Source organism: Arvicola amphibius, chromosome 3 (genome assembly GCF_903992535.2).
Source record: "Arvicola amphibius chromosome 3, mArvAmp1.2, whole genome shotgun sequence".
NCBI lineage: Eukaryota > Metazoa > Chordata > Mammalia > Rodentia > Cricetidae > Arvicola > Arvicola amphibius.
In genome coordinates this window covers 41,619,563-41,642,526 of record NC_052049.1, presented here as the reverse complement: position 1 = coordinate 41,642,526, position 22,964 = coordinate 41,619,563, and the positions used below count along the sequence as shown (strand labels likewise).

The following is a 22,964-nucleotide window of genomic DNA, read 5'->3' as shown; positions in this document are numbered from 1 at the left end:
AGTCAGAAAGAACAAAAGAAGGCTAGATTATGAGGTGGTCCAGTGTTCCCAGGTGTGTTATCTGTGTGTAGTGAAAAGAGACGTTCACCATGTGGGGGCCAATTCTTTCACCACAGCTCTGGGTGTTTTTATTACATCCAGTTAGCACCACACTGCCACCCAGCGAACAGCAGTATCTGATCGCACTGATTAAGGTTTTAGTAAGAATTCAACTAAATAGGAGGTAACAGTAAGACTGCCTGCAATAATCAAGAACAATGTTGATATCAGCAGGCAATCAGTTTAAGTTTTCAACTAAAATAGAGAAAATAAAATAAAACATGTTAGAAGCCACTGCTCTATAAACTCCAAGCCATGCTCAATAGCCTTTTCCTTCCCAGTATCTATGATTGCCCTTATGTTAGCTTGCTGTGGGGGATCTTGACCTCTACGATCTCAAACTATTTTTTGATTAACATTTTACCCTCCATCTGAAGGAAAACTTGCTGTCTCGAAGGTGTCTGGTTATCAATTTGTGTCTTTATTATATCTCAGTTGGATTACTTCAATTCATTACTTTCTGTCCCGTTTTAATGTCACTGACAACTCTGCAGTTTTTAATGGCTGAACTGCCATTAAATTAATATCCCTATAAATGCAGGCAGAGTAATAGTTAAATACATCAACATATGCTGAAATAAAAGCTTATAGATGGACAAGAATTGTTGACAGTTCCAGAAGGTACTACCTACTGAAAATGATTCCATATTAATTGATTTTATTAAAATCAGGAGACTAAAGAAAGTATATTCAACAAATGGCGCCAGTATAACTGATATCAACATGTAGAAGAATGAAAATGATCAATATCTATCGCCACACACAAAAACTCAAGTCCAAATGGATCAAGGCCTCAACATAAAACCAACCACTCTGAAACCTCATAGAAGAGAAAGTGGGAAGTTACATTTGAATGCACTGGCACAGGAAAACCACTTCCTAAATATAACTCCAGTAGCACAGACACTGAGAGAAACAATTAATAAATGGGACCTCCTGAAACGGAGAAACTCATGTAAGCAAAGGACAAGGTCAAAAAGACAAGATGGAAAAGACCTTCACCAACCCCAAATCAGACAGAGGGCTGACCTTCAAATTACAAAAGAACTCAAGAAATTGGTCATCAAAAGTACAAATAATCCAATATAGAAAATGGAGTACAGACCTACATAGAGAACTCTCAACAGAGGAGATCTAAAATGGTTGAAAAACACTAAAGAAATGTTCAACATCCTTAGTCATCAGAGAAATGCAAATAAATCCATCTTATACCTGTAAGAATGGCCAAGATCAAAAAACACTGATGACAGCTTATGCTGGAGAGGTTGTGAGGTAAAGGGAACACTTCTGCATTGCTGGTGGAAGTGCAAACTGGTCATCCACTTTGATAACAGTATGGTGATTTCTCAGAAAATTAGGAAACAACCTATCGTAAGACTCAGCAATAGCACTTGTGGGGTACATACCCAAAGAGGTTCACTCATAACCACAAGAACATTGTGCTCAACTATGTTCATAGCAGCATTATTTGTCATAGCAAGAACCTGGAAACAAGCTAAATGCCTCTCAAACAAAAAATGGATAAGGAATATGTGGTACATTTACACAATGGGAGTACTACCAGCGGGGATAAAAACAATGACATCTTGAAATTTTGGTGGGCAAATGGATGAATTGAGAAACATCATATTGAGATGAGGTAACCCGAGAAACACAATATGTACTTACTCATAAGTGGCTTTTAGACATAAAGTTAAAAAAAACACAACAACAACAACAAAAAACATCCTACAACTCACAATCCCAGAGAACCTAGACAACAAGAGGACCCTAAGAGAGACCGTACATGGATCTAATCTATATGGAAAGTAAAAAAAGACAAGATCTTCTGAGTAAAGTGGGAGCATTGGGAGCATGGGGATCTGGGATAGGGTAGAAGGGGAACAGAAAAAATATATAGCTCAATAAAAACAATTAAAAAAAGACACGAAGTAAACAGACAAGACCACACTCATTCACACACTCAGGGGAATACCCCCTCCCCCCGCTATATGTCATACACGTTGAATAGCACTGGAGAAACCTGCTACATCTACCAGAGTTCAATGAGGGATGCAGAGCTAGATGCTAAGAGATAGCTCTATATAGCTATATTCTATAGAGCAGAATAAGGGACTTGCTTATGGTGGCACATGCTTGGTATCCCAGCAATTGGGAAGCTGAGACTGAACATCAATTGGGGTGTCATAATGAGAGTCTGTTTCAAAAATTAGGAGGAGTTGTTATTGAGACTTAATTTTCCAAGATATAGGAGCTAGAAAAAGAAGATTGTCTATTTTTGTCCTGGTCATGTGGCCCAGTAGCTGGACAAATTAATTCTGTTAGGCCCAAAGAACCTCTAAGAGCAGAGAAAAACATCTCTCAACTTCTAAGCACCAGTAACTTTGTTGACTGACATCTCCCTAGAGCAGTCAAGGAGATCCAGTGGACTGGAGTAGCAGCAGACCCAGATGCCTTCCACGCCAAGCAGTATGGCAACAAACAAGGGCCAATACCCTTTATCTGCACCAGAATCTGTGACCAGCTTTAACTTTCTGATGGTAAAAATCTTCGTAATTTCATGTTGTCCAAGTAAAACAGTCTAGAAAAGCAAAACTAATGTAGACAGTAAAAAGAGAGAAGAGATGAATGGCTTGGAAAATATTCTTGGTATGTGAATGGCCCCCAAGGGTTCCCAGTCAGTAGAAACTAACTGTTTAGGAAGGACTAGGAGGTGTGTCCTTATTGGGGTAGGTGTGTCACTGGGGACTGGCTTTGAGGTTTCTAAGCCCACACCAGACCTAGTCAGTCTGTCTCTCTCTCTTTGTGCCCCACTCACCACCTGCACTTACAGATCAGATGTGAGATCTCAGCTACTGTTCCAGCACCCCGCCTGCCTGCCAGTGCTTCCTACCCATGATGATAACAAATTACCACTCTGGAACTATAAGCAAATCCCCAATTAAATGCTTCTTTGGTCATGGTGTCCCTGTACAGAAATGGGGCAGTAACTAAGACATATGCCATTATACATTTGTCAAAAGCCAGTTATAACACCAGAATGAATCCTCATAAAAACCAAGAGAACTGGGTGGTTAACAGTGTGCCAAAAAGATCTATCTATCACAGAAAATGATGTTGATGGTAGTGGAAGGGGCTGCAGATGGACTTCCACAGTAATGAAGATGCAAATGAGAATGCTGAAGGAAGAGAAAGTAGATAAAGGGCCACTCCAGGTGGAAGGTCTAGAGTAACTCTGTTGTGGAATAATCTTTTTGTACACTGTAAAGATGTGCCACTCTGATTGGTTTAACAAAAAGTTCAATGGTCACTAGCTAGGCAGGATTTCCAGGCACAGAGGATGCCGGGAAGAAGGGCAGAAAAAAGAGGACACAGGAGGAAGCATCGTGGGCAGTACTGAGTAGGTAACTGAGCTATGCAAAAGAATGTAGATTAAAAAATAAGGGTTAATTTAAGTTATAAGAGGTAGTTAGAAACAAGCCTAAGCTATCAGCCGAACTTTCAAAATCAACAACAAGTATCCCTGCCATTACTGGTGAACTGACAACGGCCGAGGAAAATGTCCTGACCACAAAATAAATGGCATCCATGTAAGACTTAGAAAGCTTAAAAAGGGTTCCAAACACACAAAAATGGAGCCAAACGGGGCTTCCTAATCCTGCAGTCCTTCATGCATTCTGCAGAGATGCCTCTCCTGGCCATTGCCTGCTGTGTGGTGGTCTAAGGTTTTGCTCATGAAGACAGAAAAAATTAGAGATACACAGTAAGGCAGGTTCAGATGGAAAAACAACTTCTAAACAGTTAGTGTATTTAACAATGTATGTAGGCATAAGTAAAAAAAGAAAAGGGATATAGACAGCAATAAAAAAATAGTTTAAAACAATAAAGCTTTCAAAGAGAGAAGAAAAAGCAGAATAAGTCACATAAAAATAAAAATATTTTAACACAAGGAACTTGGACCTTATATGGTGCTATGTTAATTTTTAATTCTTTGAATGCTAATGAGCAGACAACAGCTTCTGAGAGACACTGGATTGTGGAAGGGAATGCTGAACTAAACCAATCTATACTCTTTAGAAATACTTTAACTTTAAAATTGAAATAAAAAAATGTATTATGTTGGGGAAGAGGTTATGCTTTTATTTCCCCAGGAAACAAAAGGCTGTAGATTCCTTCCAGATTAATAGAGATCAAATTTGATACTCTTGAGTATCTTACTGCAGACATGGGGGAGGAAAACAAAAACAACTACAAGACAGGTGACCTGTAAGCTGATCCCTCTACATGGGAACAGCTCCAAGATGAGATGAGACATGATAAATGTTTTGGCTACAGAGTCCTTATAACTTATTATAACGTGTTATCCTATCATATGGCATGGACAGAGATTTGTAATCCAGTTTGGTTCTTCAGTACAAACAAACTCATAAAATTGACAGATGCCTCTTACCTGCATATAGAATAAAAATCATCTTTAGGTGACTTGTGCACACCACACATTCCATACCTGTGGTAATGCAGATATGCATGCTACTTTTAAAAGTTTGTGTTTTCAGAGCAAGGGGACCAGACACCAATGAAAACAGATGGCCCAGTTGGTCCAGACTCTCAGAGTGCCTCTGATGCCGTTTGCTCAGAGTTCTACATCCAACAGCTTTTTCAAAGCTGCTGGCTGAGATGGCTGAGCCTCACAGACCGTTCTTGATAAGACTTGATCATTATATTTCTTTTCTCAAGGTCACCAAAAGATGCCAAGATGCCACTGTCCCCCAGACAACAGGAAGCAGTCTAGAGAACATGATAACCACATTCCGAAGAGGTGGGGTGGGCAGTTTTTGGTCATTCAGTGGGTTATGGGTATTTGTCATCATCTAGGAAAGTTGGTTACAAGTTGTTATTGGCATGGTCAGAGAGGAAACTAAGCAAAGATTAGATTCATGGATGACAGAATTAAAGGATAAATTACTGAATCTATTTTTAAACTAAAAAAGCAACTACTAGTCTTAAATATTTTACGTCCTATGGATTTTTGCATACTGATACAAATTTAAGGCTATTTTATTACAGTGTATATGTTTTCTACTCTTGTTTAAAGTATTTTTGTATACTGATATAAATTTAAGGTTATTTTTGTTAGAACATACTATATTCGTTCTACTCTTGTTTAAGGTATTGTACCTATGCAGCTCATTTAACTATGTAATGCAAACTCCTAGTCCTTGAAAGTTATTATTACAAACTATTAAGTTAATTAAGAAATGAAGATTAGTAGTTAGTTATTAGTCGTTAGTAGTCACTTATAACAATCAAACTTGTAGTCAAGGACAAATAGAGATATATTTTAGATAATAGGTGGTCTTCAAACACTTCAGAGATCTACAGTTATGACACTTAAGATGTTTTAACAACATAAATCTTTTTATGACAATGAGACATGTCTGCTTCTGGCAGCACCAATCTACTTCAGAGAAGATGACAGACAAAACTTCTAATTCAGATAGAAAAAGTAATACAGTACATTTTTTCAAATTGGACAATACAAATGGACTGGATACTATAAATAAAACTTTTATTAATTAATACTTTTTATTAATTATTAAATGCAACTCTGATAATTGCTTTTATTGTATATAGTTTTACTGTATTAGACTTAAAAGCTTTCCTTTCTATTTAGACAAATGGGGGGACATGTTATGGAATAATCTTTTTGTACACTGTGAAGATGTGCTGCGCTGACTGATTTAATAAAATGCTGAATGGTCAATAGCTAGGCATGATTTCCAGGCAGAAGATGCTGGGAAGAAGTGCAGAGACTTCAGGAGACTCAAGGAAGCATCATAGGCAGTACAGAGTAAAGTAACTGAGTCACATAAAGAATGTAGATTAAAAGACAGGTTAATTTAAGATATGAGGTAGTTAGAAATAAGTCTAAGCTGTTGGTCAAACTTTCATAATTAGTAATAAGTCTCCGTGTCATTACCAGAGAGCTGACAGTCCCAAGGGAAAAGTCCTACTACATTGCTCTGCGAAGATAAGTCATTCAGGTTAGCCAGTGTGAGACACAGTATGGGAAGGAAAGTTGGGTCTTAAAACTGTCAAGCGGTTTAGTTTAGCTCCTATTCTAGTTGTTTCCAAGCCTGACTACTCACCAAATGAAAAAGGGGAACTTTTAGAAAATAGTTTATATATACAACTCCCGACCAATACATATCTGGTAGGTATTACCTAGGAAGAAAGCTATGGGTTATTCCCAAAAGTAAAACATCAAATGAATAAAAGAAAAGTGACTGAAAACATAGTATTCCATATAAAACTACAAAATAAAGTTAACCAGAAGAAAGAAAGTAGCTACAATGACGAGAAAGGCCAGAGTTCAGGGTTTTGGTCAAGATCGAACATGAAGTTGAGAGGAACAGTTTGTATCTATAATCTCATACCGAAACAGAAAGAAACCAAACAGCCAAAGCAAACCCCAAGTAGAAAGAGCAATGCTGGAAACATCACAATATCTGATCTCAAACTGTCTACACAGTCATGGGGACAGGGCAGCAGGGAAGAAGAAGACAGCATGTGAGTTAGCTTGATGGCACACAAGGCTGAGACAAAGAGCAGTCAGGAGTTAAGGTCATTCTATGCTGGCACACCAAGTCCCCGGCAAACAAACAAAACATTCACTGGCATAAAAAAAAAAAAAAAAGACATGCAGACCATAATAGAACAGCAAATCCAAAAAAAAAAAAAAAATTCACATATCTACAGCCATGTGGTTAATAGTGTCTAACACTAGAGCAAAAGCTAAGACAATCTCTTAAAAAAATGGTGTTGGGACAACAGGATAAACACATTTAAAAGAATCAAGTAGACCGCCTATAGCTCACTATATTTAAAAAAGAAAAAAAGCTACTCTTTGTTCTTTACCTGACTCTATGACCCTTAGCAAATGATAACTTCTCTGTGCCTTGACTTCCCCATCTAGATTCTAGTTGCAAAACTGGTATGTTACTATCTGTTGTCGAAAATTATTTTAAGGAGTGTTACTTTTTAATGCTACATTTGTTTAACTCTGTGAAGTTGTGATTATTTGCCTGTCTAATACACATGATGGTCTAATAAAGAGCTGAACAGTCAAAGCGAGGCAGGAAAAAGGACAGGTGGGGCTGGCAGGCAGGGAGAATAAACAGAAGGAGAAATCTGGGAAGGGCAGTAAGGAGAGGAATACATCAGAGGCCAGTCACCCAGTTACATAGCTAGCCATGGAGTAATAGTGAATGTTAAGATATACAGAAACAGAGAAAGGTAAAAGCCCAGAGGCACAAGGTAGATGGGGATAATTAAAGTTGAGGAAAGCTAGCTAGAAACAAGCCAAGCTAAGGCCAGGCTTTTATAAAGATTTCAAGTGATTTATTTGGGAGCTGGGTTGGTGGGTCCTCCCCCCCCCCAAAAAAAAGCCAAAAGTGTAAAAAGACTAAAAAAAAAAAAAAATAACTAAGAACATTTTGGTGTACCAACATGGGGCTCAAATATCTATCTAGAGCTTGGGAAAGCTTTAAAAAAAAAAAAGGCACCTTTAAGAAACCTGCTGTAGAGCCAGGCAGTAGTGGTGCATGCCTTTAATCTCTCCAGCACTAGGGAGCCGGATGGATCTCTACAAGTTCAAGGCCAGCCTGGTCTACAAGAGCTAGTTCCAGGATAGGTGCCAAAGCTACAGGGAAACCCTGTCAAAAAAAAAAAAAAAAAAAAAAGCAAGAAAACCTGCTGTACAGCAGGAAACTTAAACAGTACTTTACACGCCAAACAGAAACAAATACTAAGTAAAAAGTGTCTGCCGTAGGCAAGCATCAGTGGTCTAGAGCTCTAGGGGATTGAATGCAGTTAGTTCCTGCTAACATACAAGCTTTGGTTTGGCTTTCACAACCAGTCTCAAGAGTGGGCGGGGCCGGACTGTAGAGCAGAATGAAGAACTCAGGTCTAGTTTAACAGTCTAAAGTTTGCTCATACAATCAAAGAAGGATAAAAAATATACAGTAAAAGAGGTCCAGATGGAAAAAAAAAACCTGTAAACAGGTTCCAGTGTGTTTTACAATGTGCGTAGGTTTAAGAAAGAAAATGGGTATAGTAATAGAAAGAAATAAATAGATTAAAAATAAGAGTAAAGTCTTAAGAGACAGTAAAAGTACAAGAAAAAAAGCCACATAACGATAAGAAATACCCAGGGAGTCTGGATCTTGTATAATATTGTATGGATTTTGAATTGTTTGATTGCTGAAAAGCAAAGGACAGCTGCCGAGAGACCTGGGATTGAAATAGGTGGAAATAAACCAGACAATGTATTTTGGAATGCCTTAACTTTAAAAAAAGTCAAAAGATGTATTTGTCAAATGGAAATCAAAAATGCTTTGGAAAAGAGGTTTTGCTTTTGTTTCCATGGGAAACAGGAGGCTGTGGGTTCATTCCAGGTTGATATGGATCTGGTCTGGTCCAGGGAGAGCATCTGAACTTGACAGATGATATCCATCAACAGAGGTTACTGCTGGTCTTCCCAGGACTTGGTCATTAGCTCAAATTTTCTCAGAGAACCTAAAAATGACTTCACCCACACTCAACAAGAAGTCTAGAGCCACATTCTTATGAGCTGGGTTGTGGGGGGCTTTGTTATTTGGTGGGTCATGGATGTTTGGTATATTTAGGAGGTATAGGAAAATAGGATAAAAACTATTAATTTCAGATTTTACATAGGCATATATTTTGGTATACTGATACAAATTTAATTTGGTTACACTATCTATCTATCTATCTATCTATCTATCTATCTATCTATCTATCTATCTATATAAAACCTTTCTACTTGTTTAAAGGACTTTTGTATACTGAAACAAATTAAGGTTATTTTTGTTATTTATGTTTCTACTTTTGTACAAAAGGGATTTTTATATACTGATACCAATTTAAGGTTATTTTTTGTTACAAATATTGTATATATGTCCTCGACTCTTGTTTAAGATATTATACCTATGCAGTTCATTTAAAATGTAAGGTAAAATTCTAGTTTTTGAAAGCTTTATTACAACTATTTAGGAGAATTAAGAAACATAGGTTAGTAGTTAGTCATTAATAACAGTCAAACTTGTAGATATGTTAAGACATGTTCTCTAGATCAGATAGAGATCTATTTAGATAGATGAATAGTCTTCAAACACTTCAAGGGCCTACAGAATATGGCATGTAAATGTTTTATTAACCTTAGGTTTTGAAAAACCTAAGGTTTTTCATGACAATGAGACACATCTGCTCCTGGCAGTACCAATTTACTTCAGAGATGATGGGCACTGAACAAATTCCTTATGGAGTTTGCTTTCATTATGGCAAGGTTAGCCACTGGGCAAAGAAACTGCTTTTGCCTTTGACTACTGGCAATGCGCTGTGCAGCCTGGACAGGCAGAAAACACAGAAAAAAAAAAGACTGTTGAACTTTGCTAAAACAAGGGAGGACAGTTCTTCAAAATTCCTGCTTCACAGAAGAGTCTGCAAGATATTCTGTCAGATACAGAGGAAAGCAACTGATAAACTTTCTCAATACAAAACAGAACAGTCCTTCTACTTTACTGCTTCACTGAAAAGTCTGCCAGATACTTGAGGCTTGTAGGCTGAAGATGGATGCACCAATGTTACAGAGAAACTTTGAGTGACTGTCCAGACAATCAGAAGTCTCTCTAGAGTCTTGGAATATGCTTACAATGCATTTACTGTTTACTTAGGTAATATTATATATGTATATATCCTTCTGGGGTCTTGGACGAAGTTAAGACTAGACAGTTATACTTGCAGTTTTCTTTAATTATGAAAGAAAGTAATTTAGATATAAAACTTTGGATTCACTAAGACAAGTAATGTAGTATTTTCTCTGAATATGCTAAATGCTATACTAAATATTGTAAATTAATTCTTATTTGAGAACTGGTTTTGTTGTATACAGTTTTACATTAAAACCTTTCATTTTATTTAGACAAAAAGGGGAAATGTAGAACATTATTTTAAGGTATATTGCTTTTGCTTATGCTATGGAACATTTGTTTAATGATGTAAAGATGTGTTGTTCTGTTTATGCTACATTTGTTTAACTCTGTGAAGCTATGTTACTTTGCCTGTCTAAAATACCTGATGGTCAGCGTGGCGGCGCACACCTTTAATACCAGCACTAAGGAGACAGAGGCAGGTGGATTTCTGTGAGTTCAAGGCCAGCCTGGTCTACAAGAGCTAGTTCCAAGACAGGCCCCAAAGATACAAAGAAAGCCTGTCCTAAAAAATTAGATAGATAGATAGATAGATAGATAGATAGATAGATAGATAGATAGATAGATAGATAGATGATAGATGGATAGATGGATAGATAGATAGATACATAGATACATACATAGATAGATACATAGATAGATAGATACATAGATACATAGATAAGATACAAAGATACATAGATAGCCTGGTGGTCAAAAAATAGAGCTGAATGGCCAATAGTGAGGCGGAAGAAAGAACAGTCAGGGCAGGCAGAGAAAATAAACAGGAGGAAAAATCTGGGAGAAGAGAACAAGAAGCAAGAGAATAAGGAGGAGAAGAGGATGTCAGGGGCCACTCAGCACCCAGCCAGCCATGGAGTAAGAGTAAAAGTAAGATATACAGAAGAAAAGGAAAAAGCCCAGAGGCAAAGGTAGTTGGGATAAAATAAGAAAAGTTGGTTAGAAACAAGACAAACTAAGGCTGGGCTTTTATAAGTAATAATAAGACTCTCTGTGTGATTTATTTGGGACAGGGTGGCAGCCCCCAAGAGCAAAGAGCCCAAAGAGTAAAAGTAAAAACGAACAACTATCATTATTTTAAAGTCAAATAAATGGTGCCTTGATAGGCACTTCTGCATTATACTGCTCGCACCAACAGTGCAGCTTAATAATGTATAAAGTTACTTATACTGCCATTGTTAAATTATGTAACTATTAAGGATATATTAAACTAGGCTGTCACTTACAGGAGCAGATACTCAAAATCTTACTTTTACCCTCAGAATTATCTCATCAATATGCATAAACTGCATGCTTTTAATGATGTTTTCTTAGGGATATCTAAAAGATGCCAAACTACATGAAGTTTGGACATACAGGAGGAGTAAGTTTAATGTGGGGAATGTAGTGAATATATGATAAGCATTCATAAATTTAAAAATTCTGAGCACTCACAGGATATTCCAAAATTTAATATTTTTGTTCATTTTGGGTTAGGTAAGCTCTATAAGTCAATACAAATACTACAAAATTAAAAAAATAATCTGAAACCTTTTTCTGGCCCAATGTTTTGGATGAGAGATATCTGATCTGTAATGAAGCATATATCTGAAAATTATGAAGGCGCTGAAAGTGTTGACACATGACACTAATTGTGACACTTGGGAGGTAGAGGCAGGAAGGTTAGGAGTCATCTTTGATATACACAGAGAATTCAAGAGTTGTTTGAACTACTTGAGACCCTATCTTAAAAAGAAAAAACAAAACTTAGGAAAAGAATATGGACATTTTGAAAGGTTCAGATTTTAAGTATTTTCTGCACAATAACCAAAAATGTGAGGTGATGCATATTCTAAGTACCCTGAGTCGGTCATTTTACAGTTGATGCAAATCTTATACACTGTACACATACAGAACTTAAAATGTAAAATAAAGAATAGCAGTAAGATGGGCTAGGTGTGGGGGGGTCCATGCTCTTGATCTCAGCTCTGCCAGAAGGAACGGCAGATAGATCTGTGAATTCAAAGCCAGCCTGGTCTACACAGTGAACTACAGACAAGCCCGGGTTGCAGAATGAGACCCTGTCTCAAAATAAGAAGAAAAAAATAATAATTTAAGAGTGGATGCCAAAGAGCATACATACAATCAAAACTAGTTTCAAAACTTTAACTTACAACTACACAATAAATCATTTCACATATGAAAATTGCAACTTCAAATGTTAACATATTAACATAACTCTCACTAAAAAAATGCCATGAAACCTACATTTTACTATTAAACTATAATATGTAAAGATGAAGCTTAGATTTTTTTAATAAAATACTCGAATTGCACTTGATACTCCAAGAATTGTTTTCCTCAAAATGAAAAGAACAAAGAAAACTGCATTAAAAGATTAATTTCCTAAAAGAAACTCTCATTCTATCTATGACAAAATATGGCGACTTCTCAAAAGTCTGCAGAGGACTGAGGGTGAGATCCAGTGGAGGGCGTCCTGCCCTAATGTGTCTGGAGCCTTTTGTTTCATCCTCAGCACCACAAAAGTTTTAAAAGTTAAAAAAATACTAAATCACCTATGGAAAATTTGACATATTAATCTCGTCCTTTTCTGAAGAAAGTCCAAAACAAAGCAACCATGGAAACATGCTGATCTTTAGGGCCCTGAGGCGGTGACATGAGTCAATTGTATTTTCAGTTCTGTTTTGAACCTAAGAAGTTACAGTATTTTAATTCCTAGTAAAAAAATTTCCTTTTAAAATGTAAAAGAAAATGGGCTGGTTTTTTAAAAAACAAAATCATAATTCAAAATCATCTACTATCATCCCCTTTGCCTTCAAAATAACTATGACATCTCTAATTGGTTCTCAAAACTTCTGATGTTAAAAATATTACTGTATAATAATATGATTTACTGGATAAAGTTAAACAATTTATACTTTTGTCCTTAAAGAAATGAGTAAAACTAATTTTTGGTTTAAGGTTATGAGAAAATGAACACTACAGTCACAATAGTATTGTTCATGGCTAAGGATGCAATCACACCTTTATTCAAAGCCAATATCTTTACCAGACGCCTCAGAGTAAGGCACTGAAAATGTTAGCAGAACACAATATAAATTTACTTCAAGACCACATACAAGAGCAAAGGAATTCTAAATATTATTTATAAAACTATGTTCCTCCATTGATCTTTGAGATAATAAAATTAGAAAATAAATTAATAAATTTGAAAATAAAATTAGAACAAAATAAACTACTATATATAATATGGCTAAATATTAATTTCAAAATGAAATACAGATTTGGGTAGTTTAACTTGCTAAAGATATCTACCAGACTAAAAAAAAATTAATGTAACATGTAAGCTGATGACAGAATATTATTAATGGCCTATTATTCATTTATAATTCAGATTGTTGTAAGGAAAATGCTAACACATTTTTCTGTTGCAATGATATGTGCAATACTCATAAAGTTGGGAATAAGAGGCAAGAACTGGCAATGGCCAAGAAGTCATGTCAGAGCCTTCTCACTGCAATAGGTGAAGAGAATATATGGTCCATTGTAGGTAGCACCAACAGTCTCAATTTAAAGAAGAGATGTTTCTGGAGATATACTCATAAACACTATATATTCAGAAAAGAAAGAATGGCATTAATGGTTTTTAAAACTATATCAAAAAAAAGATTTTAGCTGACAAGCCCTGGCAATCTACTAACCCAATTTCCTTCTGATCTCACAGATGAGGCAAAACAAGACAAGGTAATCTGTTCAAGGTTATACATAACTGCACAAAAAAGGTTCAAATTTTGGTGTTAAGAATCATTCCTGGGCTGGAGAGATGGCTCAGCGGTTAAGAGCACTGACTGCTCTTCCCGAGGACCCGGGTTCAATTCCCAGCACCCACATGGCAGCTCACAACTGTCTGAAGATCCAGTTCTAGGGGATCTGACACCTTCACACCAATGCACATAAAATAAAGTTAAATAAACCATAAAATTTTTTTTTTAAAAAAAGAATCATTCCTGGGCTGAAGAGATGGCTCAGTCTTTAAAGATTAGACCTCCATCCCCACCCCGAAAAACAAGAATAATTCTTTAAGGAGATGGTTTCTACGTGTAAAAGGAAAATGAAAGGGACTAAACTTGGGCTGGGTTTAAATGAAGGCTATTAGAGCAATGCAGTATTAATCACAAGGTCAGGATCGAGCCCTGGAAGATAAAGGCAAGGCAACTGAAAGACTGAAAAGAATAACAAGGCAAAAATCACGATGAAAACCCATAGCAACTTCCAGGCTGCCAGTCTTAGCCCCAAATGTTATATGTTCACTTGGGTATTTATGTTGGCTAGAAAACATTGCTGTTGTTATTTTGCAAGAGAGGAAAGAAGGCACAATGAAAACAGTAAGTGCTGAAGTCAGGAGACCAGAAAATATTCCCAACACTTATTTTGTCTATTTACATTAATCGTCCAAGTATTAAAAATTATAAATAAATTTCAAGGTAATATATTTCAGAAGTTTCTTAGCTTCCTGTTCTTTATTCTTATCAGATTCTGATACCAAGAATTAATGGACAGCATTAATTAATTAAAGCATTTTACAATATCTTATGATGCAGATCAAAGAAGGGTCATTGTAGAGATAACAGCATAATAGGGGAAAAAATCCAATTTCCTCAAAATATTTTTGCTTTTTTTTTAAACTTAAATATGGTTTTGGAATGTCATTTTTTTTAATTAGTAAAACTTCTGCTCTTCTTAGACAGGCATCAACTCTCTCAGAATGCTCTGTCTGAGGAGCAAAGCTTGGACAACTCAGATTCTCCATTAAGGGATGAATGACTAGGCAGATATACAGGCAGACGGACACACTAAGGACGAGCAGTTAGGCTTGTAACTCACCATCTTTTTCCTCTTGTCTTGTTCTGTGGGTGGTTCTTCATCCTCTGTTACTTTTGGCACTTCTTGATGACACATCAACATACAACTACAATTAAAAAACAATCACCAGACTTTAAGTAAAATTGTCTGTATGTAATGAAGCGAGTGTTCAAAATTACTGAAAACATGAATGCTTCTTTCAAGCAAATGAAGAGGAATAGATTAGATAAATAAGATTTATATTTTTAAAAGGTTTTGTTTGTTTGGTTTGGTTTGGTTTTGTTTTAAAGGCTGGGGAGCTGGCTCAGACAATAGTGTTTGCTGCACAAGCATGAAGACCCGAGTCTGATCCCTGAGTCCGTGCAAAGGAGCTGGGCACAGCAGCACGTCTGTGAACCCAGCATTACACAGGTTGAGAAAGAAGGATCCCTGGGCTTGCTAGCTAGAAAGGGTAGCTAAATTGGCAAGCTCTAGGTTTAGTGAGCAACAAAGTCTCAGAAACTGAGGCAGTGAGCAATTGGGAACAACACCCAACAGTGACCTTTAGCTTCCACACCCACCTGTAAACACATATACAGAAAAAGTTTTCTTAATTATATATGTGTAAAAAAATTCATCGTTTTAAAATAGGCCACAGCAAAGGGAATGTGAAACATTTAACTTGGGCATTTAATACAGAAAATTATAAAAAAAAAAAAAAAAAAAAACTTGGGAGAAAAAGGCAGGAGGATCAGTGTCCTAAGATTAACTCTAGCTACCTACATGGGCGGGGGGGAAGAACCACTCAAAATAGATCCACATGATAAAAATTTAAGATTATTTGTAGGAAGCTTTTGAACCAAAAATCACTAAAAAGTTAATAATTTATATTTTTAAAACATAAAAAAACAATACCCCAAGATTTGCACTTAAACTACTGCCCCAAACTCATGCACATCTTCAGACTATACACACAGTGACTTCAACAGAAGCAACATCAAAACACTACTGATTATGGAACAATCCACTTCATATTGCAAATGAAATTACTGTGCTATGAGAACTTGTCCCCGGTGGCACCAACAGCTTCAGGGCAGTTAGAAATCATTCTGTTGTGATTATCTGCACCACTGCTCTCCACCATTAGCAGAGGTGATAGAAACACAGCTTCCTGTTCATCTAGCACTCATTATAGGAGACAAGAGATGAATAATGCGGAGTGAATCACCATCAATGGAACAACCCCACAATTTCCTAATACTGAACAGGAGAACTCCGAAATTTATCAGAGCCATACGTTTCTAACCAATAAACTACAGAAAAAGTTTGGTTTCTCTCAGTGTTTCACACCAAATCGAGGGGAAGGACATTTCCAAAGTCAACTATTCAAAAGTTAATTTAGGATTTAGGCCAGCTGCTAATATCAGAAACTTAATCAGACTCACTGTCACAATGACTTGGTGGGTGTTCTTCTGGACAATTAAAAATAACGCCTTCTGGGAACACTGCATCTGGCCTAGTCAGTGCACACTCATGCAGTCCCACAGCAGGAACCTTTCCCACAGCAGGAACCTTGGGCTGAAACGTCCCGAAAACAAGAAACACCTTGGCCTTCAACTCACCCGTGGCCTTAGTCTTTCTGAAGCTGCAATGCTTTTGTCTGCTGAGACAATAGAGCACACATTGCACAGTGGCTGGCTAATGTGCAAGGTAAAAAACACATTATATCAACTCAGAGTGAAAGGTCTTAAGAAAGTCTAGACCCCAGTTTTAGTTTCAGAACTAAGGTCTGCTTCCTCCCACTGGCTATCACATGCCATCTAGACTTCAGTTCTACTGCAACAAATACTGGTCCCTGCGGAAGCACTTTTCTCTGTCTCAAGTTCTGCACCACAAAAAAATGTTCGCTTGTTGCCTCTGCTTCTCTCTCCTGCTTCTCCTTCTCTTCTTAAAAGATTTATCTTTAGATTTATGTGTGAGTATATGCCATACGAGTGCAGAGTCTGTGGGGGTCAGAAGAGGGTATCAGATTCACCTGCAGCTAAAGTTACAGGTAGCAGTTAGCTGCCTCAGATGGGTGCTTAGAACGGAACTCAGGTCCTCTGGAAGAACATAAGTGCTCAAAACCAAAGTGCCATGTCTCCAGGCCTGTTACTTACATAGTAAAAAATGTTCAACTTTGCTTCTTTGATGCTAAAGGACTTAGCACAATGAGAAATGTGTGCGCGCATCTGTGTATGTATGTATATGTATGTATGTATGTATGTGCACACACACACACACACACACATATATATATATACACTATATAGAGGGCTTGAATCTAATAGTTATAGTAATAAAATACTATCAATATTGTTTAAAATAACAATGACTAACTTGTGAATACATACAGCTACTCCCCCATTACACACCTGAGCAAAATTACTGAATACTTCTAGGCACTAGGGTGCTAAATCAGAATTTTTCTCAATAAAAAACTCCAAAGGAGCAAACACACTAATAAATGCTGGAAAGAAACACCAAGTCCTTCAAGTTCTTCTGTTTAGTTAAAGGTACCTGCAATAACATGCTTCAATAAATCTACAAACCCCACCCTAAGTCACTCTGTTAATGTTCCAGTGAGAAAAGGGTGACTTTACAAAATTCACTGAATGTCCCTGAAACTTCTCCTAGCCTAAACCAACTTTTTTCCCTGAGTAGCAAATTTTGATGCTTCAAATTTAACCCAGGGGAACAGTCCAAGGAGGGAACCTGAACAGGAGCTGAAGCAGAGGCCCTGGAGGGGCGCTACTTACTAGCTTTCTCCCCATAGCTTGTTCTGCCTGCTCAATAACTCTAGACTACCTGCCCAGAGATGGCACTACCCCTAGTGGTCTGGGCTCTTCTATATCAAACATTAATTAAGAAAATGCCACACAGAAGACTTGCCTGAAGGCAATCCGATGTAAACAATTTCTCAACTGAAGTTCCTATTTCCCTGATACACACACACACACACACACACACACACACACACACACACCAAAACCAAACAACCACCCTTCTATTTTCATGTAATTCTGTTGCTGCCCTAGAGTAAACTCAGAGGAGCAAGCATGCCAGGTAAGAGCTCAACTCCTGAGCACCACCCTTTCCTTCATCCTTCTTACAGAGCCTGAATCTGTGCAGCTCCCCTTTGCTTCCAGCCGTCATAAATTTCTGAAATGGCCAGTTTCAGGACCAGAGTCAGTGCTCAACAAAAGTCACGACAATCCTACTCCCCTAGACAGTGATGGCTCACAGAGGGGGCATGTTTGTGGAATTCTGGTCAATTAGATAGAAGAAATGAAATCTTTGAAATGGTTTCTAGAAAAGATTTACTTCAATCTTTAAAAAAGACATGGAGAAGAGAGTGTCTGCTACTAGCACTGTTGTGTAACCCCTGGAGCTACTCTGTGCCCATGCAGAAAATAGTTGATGTGCTGAGGGACAGAGTGGACAGAACCTGGGTCTTTGATGCTGTTGGCAAGGTCACATTAGCTAATGCTGGAGTCACTTGCCTACAAGCATACTGTTGCCAGAGAGAGTCAAGACCTTATTGTTAAAGCTTAAGTTCTATTACAGTCCCTTATATAACTACCTTATGAAACCATTAAAAAAAAATTTCCTTCTCCTAGTAAACCTATTCCCCTCTACTTAAAAACAACAGCATGCAGCTCTTAGGACTTCTTTTTGCACTGACATTTATTTAGTTCACAGCTAAGTCTTTCATCCATGTGCCACAGCCCCCACCCCTTTAAGTGTTGCTATTTCCTTACGCGCCCGCGCCATCTCAAATCCCCTTTTGGTCTGAATATAAGGAACTAAGTAAACATAGTATATTATTAGCAATGCAGAGAATGTGCCAACAAGGAGCACAGATCAAAGCCAAAGCCATGACACACCAAGAAGAGATTTTTGAGTCAGCCCACAATTAGAAAAGCCTATCTAGGGTTTGGTGACAATCCATGGAAAAGGAGAACAAGCCATGTGAGGTATTAGGAGTCAGCACAGAATATCATCCAACAACTTGCTTCAGTTCACACCTGGGCTTTGAATTTTATGAAGCAGAAGGCATGGCTGAGTAGGGGAACACTGGAGAGAGACCTCTGAGGAAGACTAAAGACAGAAGATAGCAGAGAGTGGGTTTTGTTTCTCGTTATTTTGCTGTTGATGTTATGTAGTTTCCCAGTCTTTTCCCTCCTGACAGGACTTCTGGTAAGTACAATGAATCAAATGAAGAAATAAACTCATTACAAAAGCCTAAATTTTACTTGTTTCAAATAAGACTACTTCCTTTATAGCTGTGTTTTATACTCTACAGACATAAAAAAAATTTTATGAGTCTTTTCTAATCAACTTTACTGCCTCCTGAAAAGCTAGCTAAATTCTTTCTTCCTTTTTACTTCCCAAACTCTGTCAAGAGGTTATCAATTTCTCTTTCCAGTATTTTTGTAAATGAAATATTCATAAGGAAGGAAAAGAAAGCACGCTATACAGACCATCAACACACATGTCTCTAGTCTCACTGATGTGCTGTCCTGGATTGATGAAGAGACTCTCACGGAAAAATAAGCAACGCACAGATGCAGATTCCCCAACTCTTAAGTGAAACTTCTCTAAGGGATTTATTTCCTGCAACAATCTCAAGCAACACTGCTATATTAATTATAGCCAACTACTGTGTATTCATTTACCTTAGAATATGAACTTTTTAACAGATCAAATAAGAATATAGAATCATTAGAAAAACACATAAGAACTCACTGCTGTTTTCCTAAACAAAATATACTGAAATTTTAAAAGGCCTAAACAAATGTCATTAGGCCATATTAAGACACAAAGATAAAAAAAGACTAGAAACAGCAATTAAAAAAAATAATGTGCATACTATTCAATGATAAATACCTGCTGGCCCTCCTTAGCTGCTCCTGCCACCCTCCCTCCAAAGCTCATCTCAAATTCAGTTCAGCATTGATCACCAACATAGTATGGCCTGTAACAGCTACCTAAGTGGTTTTTCTGCCTCTGGCTCACAATTTCTATAGGTCTTATGAGTCTCATTATAAACCTGATGATGTCATGTCTTAAGATATTTTTCTGTCCTTCAAGACTCTAAAGCCAGAACCACAGGTGATGGAGGAGAGTTATCTGTCTATGTTACTTTCATTGGTTAATTAATAAAGAAAACTGCCTTGGCCCTAGTCTGGCCCCTTCTTGAATTACATTTGCAACAGATAACTCCTTAGGTCCTTCTTTTTATAAGTGGGAAGCTTTGTTGAATGGGGTTTTGTCCTAAGGGCACCATCCTATTCTATTTTGACCAAAGGCTTCGTCTTTTGTCTCTCAACACAAGCCTAGGCTCAAACATTAAATTTCCTGGTGCTCTTTTTCTCCTTACACTTTACTTTTTTTCTTTTTCCCCTGCTTGCTCTTCTTCATTTCAGGCCTGCATACATGTGAATAGCAATAACCAAGTGACAGAGTACACTGAAAAACTCCTCTGCCAACACAACAGTCCAAAGCTTTTCAACTTAGCCTCAGGTAGAGTCTTACAAGGACAAAAAGCAACCACATTCTCTGCAGCTTAGTCTAATACTGTTCCCCTCTGAGACCTTTTTGAGCTGAGCCACCATAGTCCACACTGTTCTTATTACTTTGTCTTTCCAAGATTCTATTAGTGTCAGTCTGTTAAGTGCCACTCACAGTGTTCAACTGTTTTCCTGGTCCAAATTTCCAAAGTCTTCCACATTCCTCCAAAACTCTAGCATGGTCAGACCTATTACAACAGTAGCCCACTCCACCAACTTCTGTCTTAGCTACTTTTCTATTGCTGAGACAAAACACAATGACCAAGGCAACTTGGGAAAGAAAACACTTACTTTGGGATTCGCAGCTGTGAAGGGTTAGAATCTACGACTACTATGGGCAAGGAGCACAGCAGCAAGCAGGCAGGCATGGTGCCAGAGCAGAGCTTGCTTACATCCTTATCTTACATCCTGATCCACAAGCACTGCACCTGCCATGAGCTTTGGAAGCCTCAAAGCCCATCCCTGACCACAAACCTCCTCCAACAAAACCACACCTTCTAATCCTTCCCAAACAGCTCCACCAACTGGGTGCAAGCAATCAAACACATGAGTCCAGGTCGGTGTGGTGGTTTGAAAGAAAATGGTCTACAAAGGGAGTGGCACTGGTCACTGTATGTAAGGGAAGTATGGTCTTGCCAAGGAAGTGCGTCACTGTGGGAGCTGGCTTTGAGGTCTCTTTTCTCAGGCTTCATTCAGTGTGACAGTCAGTTGACTTCCCGTTTCCTGTGAGTCAAGATATAAACACTCTCAGCTCCAATAGCATGTGTGCCTGTATGCAGCCATGCTCCCTGCCATGATAAACTGAACCTCTGAACTGTAAGCGAGTTACCACAATTAAATGTTTCCTTGATAAGAATTGCCATGGTCCACTTCACAGCAATAGAAAGCTAACTAACACGCTGGGACATTTTCATTCAAACTACTGTATGTCACTTCCATACTTAAAAATTATCAATGACCTCTGTTGATTAAAAAAAAATAATTCCAAAACTGTTTATGCTGGTTACTTAACTAGTTGGCTCCAATCCACTACAGACCCTCAGAAGTTTCTCTGGCTGGAGATGTAGAGTAATAAATCACTTGCCTATTTTGGTCAAGGTTTAATCCCCCAATAAACACAAAAACCCAAACAACTGCTACTCTCAGTCTCTTGAACTCTGTCTGACCTGTTTTAGATCCTGGTGCTGCTCCACTTGGATCAGCTTCCCCTGAAGGGAGATTGTTGCTTTCTTATACAGCACAATGCCTGGCCTAAACAAGTGGGAAGAGGAAAGCTATCAATAAAGTTTTTTATATGTGATAGTTACTTGTCAACCTAACCCAGTGTCTTAGTGAGAGTTTAATAGCTGTGAAGAGACACCATGTCCACAGCAACTCTTAAGAATGAAAACAATGGATAGGGCAGCTCAGTTCAGAGCTTCAGTCCATTAACATAATGGTGGGACACGGCGGTCTGCAGGCAGATATGATGCTAGCCAAGTAGCTGAGAGTCCTACATCTTGATCCACAGGGAACAGGAAGTAAACTATGTCACTGGGCATAGCATGAACATAGGAAACCTCAAAACCTACCCCCACAGTAACACTTCCTCCAACAAAACTACACCTACTCCAACAAAGGCTCATCTCATAGTGCCACTCTATGGGCTTAGAGGAAGTCAATTACATTCAAACTACCACACCCAGCCACCAGGAGCCCAGGTATTGGTAGATATTTAGGTTTGCAGAAAAGCTATTTTTAGATGGGACCAGTTTCTGAATCATGAGCTGGATAAAGCAAATGTCCTCTCTACATGTGTTGGGTCTTTGCCAACACAGTAAATATGCAGAAAAATGTTGAGTCAGAGAATTCATGCTCTATCTGCTTTTAAGTTGAAACTTGTGAATTTTTCTGCCTTTAACCTGGATGGACAAGAACTAGAAACTACCAGGTCTCCTAAGTCTCTAGTTTCCCACTACAGACCAGAGATGCATCAGGCTCTGTGATCAGATGAGTCAATTTCTTAAAAGAAATATTTTTAGAGTTCTGTTTACTGTTTCTGCAGAGGATTCTAATATGTATACTACTTACACACGTGAAGAAAACAACTTTCTTCCTTTGTTCTAATTCACGCTCAAATGACATTATAATTAAAATGTCAACGGAACCAGGAAGATTAGCTTCCTGTCAATGAAATGGTCAATTAACATAAAGAAATAGCTGGAAAGTAAGTAGGCCACTAAAATGACTATTTGATGCTTTTCATTTGAACTTTTCTGGAAGTCTAATTGTGTCTTGTATCCTGTGAGAACAGATTAGAGAGTAGGAAGACTTACCACAGACCACACTGAGAAGCCTAACTCACACAAGTGGGTAACTTGTGTCTCTATTACATTCCTCTATGACAAATGCCACCCCAGGGTAAAAAGCATCCGCCCAGTAATTCTGGGAAGGGAAACAGCAGTGAATGATGGATTCCGGCTCGCAGGAATACAAGCCCTCTTGTCTAGGTTTACTCTTTCATTCCTGCTGTCCAGGACTCAGCTCAGGTTGTCAAGTGTGCACAGCAAGTGCTTAGCCCCTGAGCCATCTCACCAGCCATCAGTCTGCTTTTCCATGAGCTTCCTAAGTAGGCCGATTT

The 22,964-nt window shown here is 38.0% G+C and overlaps 1 protein-coding gene across 5 annotated transcripts in view; it reads right to left on the bottom strand.

The window, feature by feature from the left end:
* Nucleotides 1-22,964, bottom strand: part of Ipo11 (importin 11) — a 172,376-nt gene that overhangs the window by 10,421 nt on the left and 138,991 nt on the right. For all 5 annotated transcript variants that reach the window (XM_038323961.1, XM_038323963.1, XM_038323962.1 and 2 more), the window contains one exon: nt 14,775-14,859. In XM_038323961.1, coding sequence (XP_038179889.1) covers nt 14,775-14,859 — 85 coding nt within the window. The remainder of the gene's footprint in view (nt 1-14,774; nt 14,860-22,964) is intronic.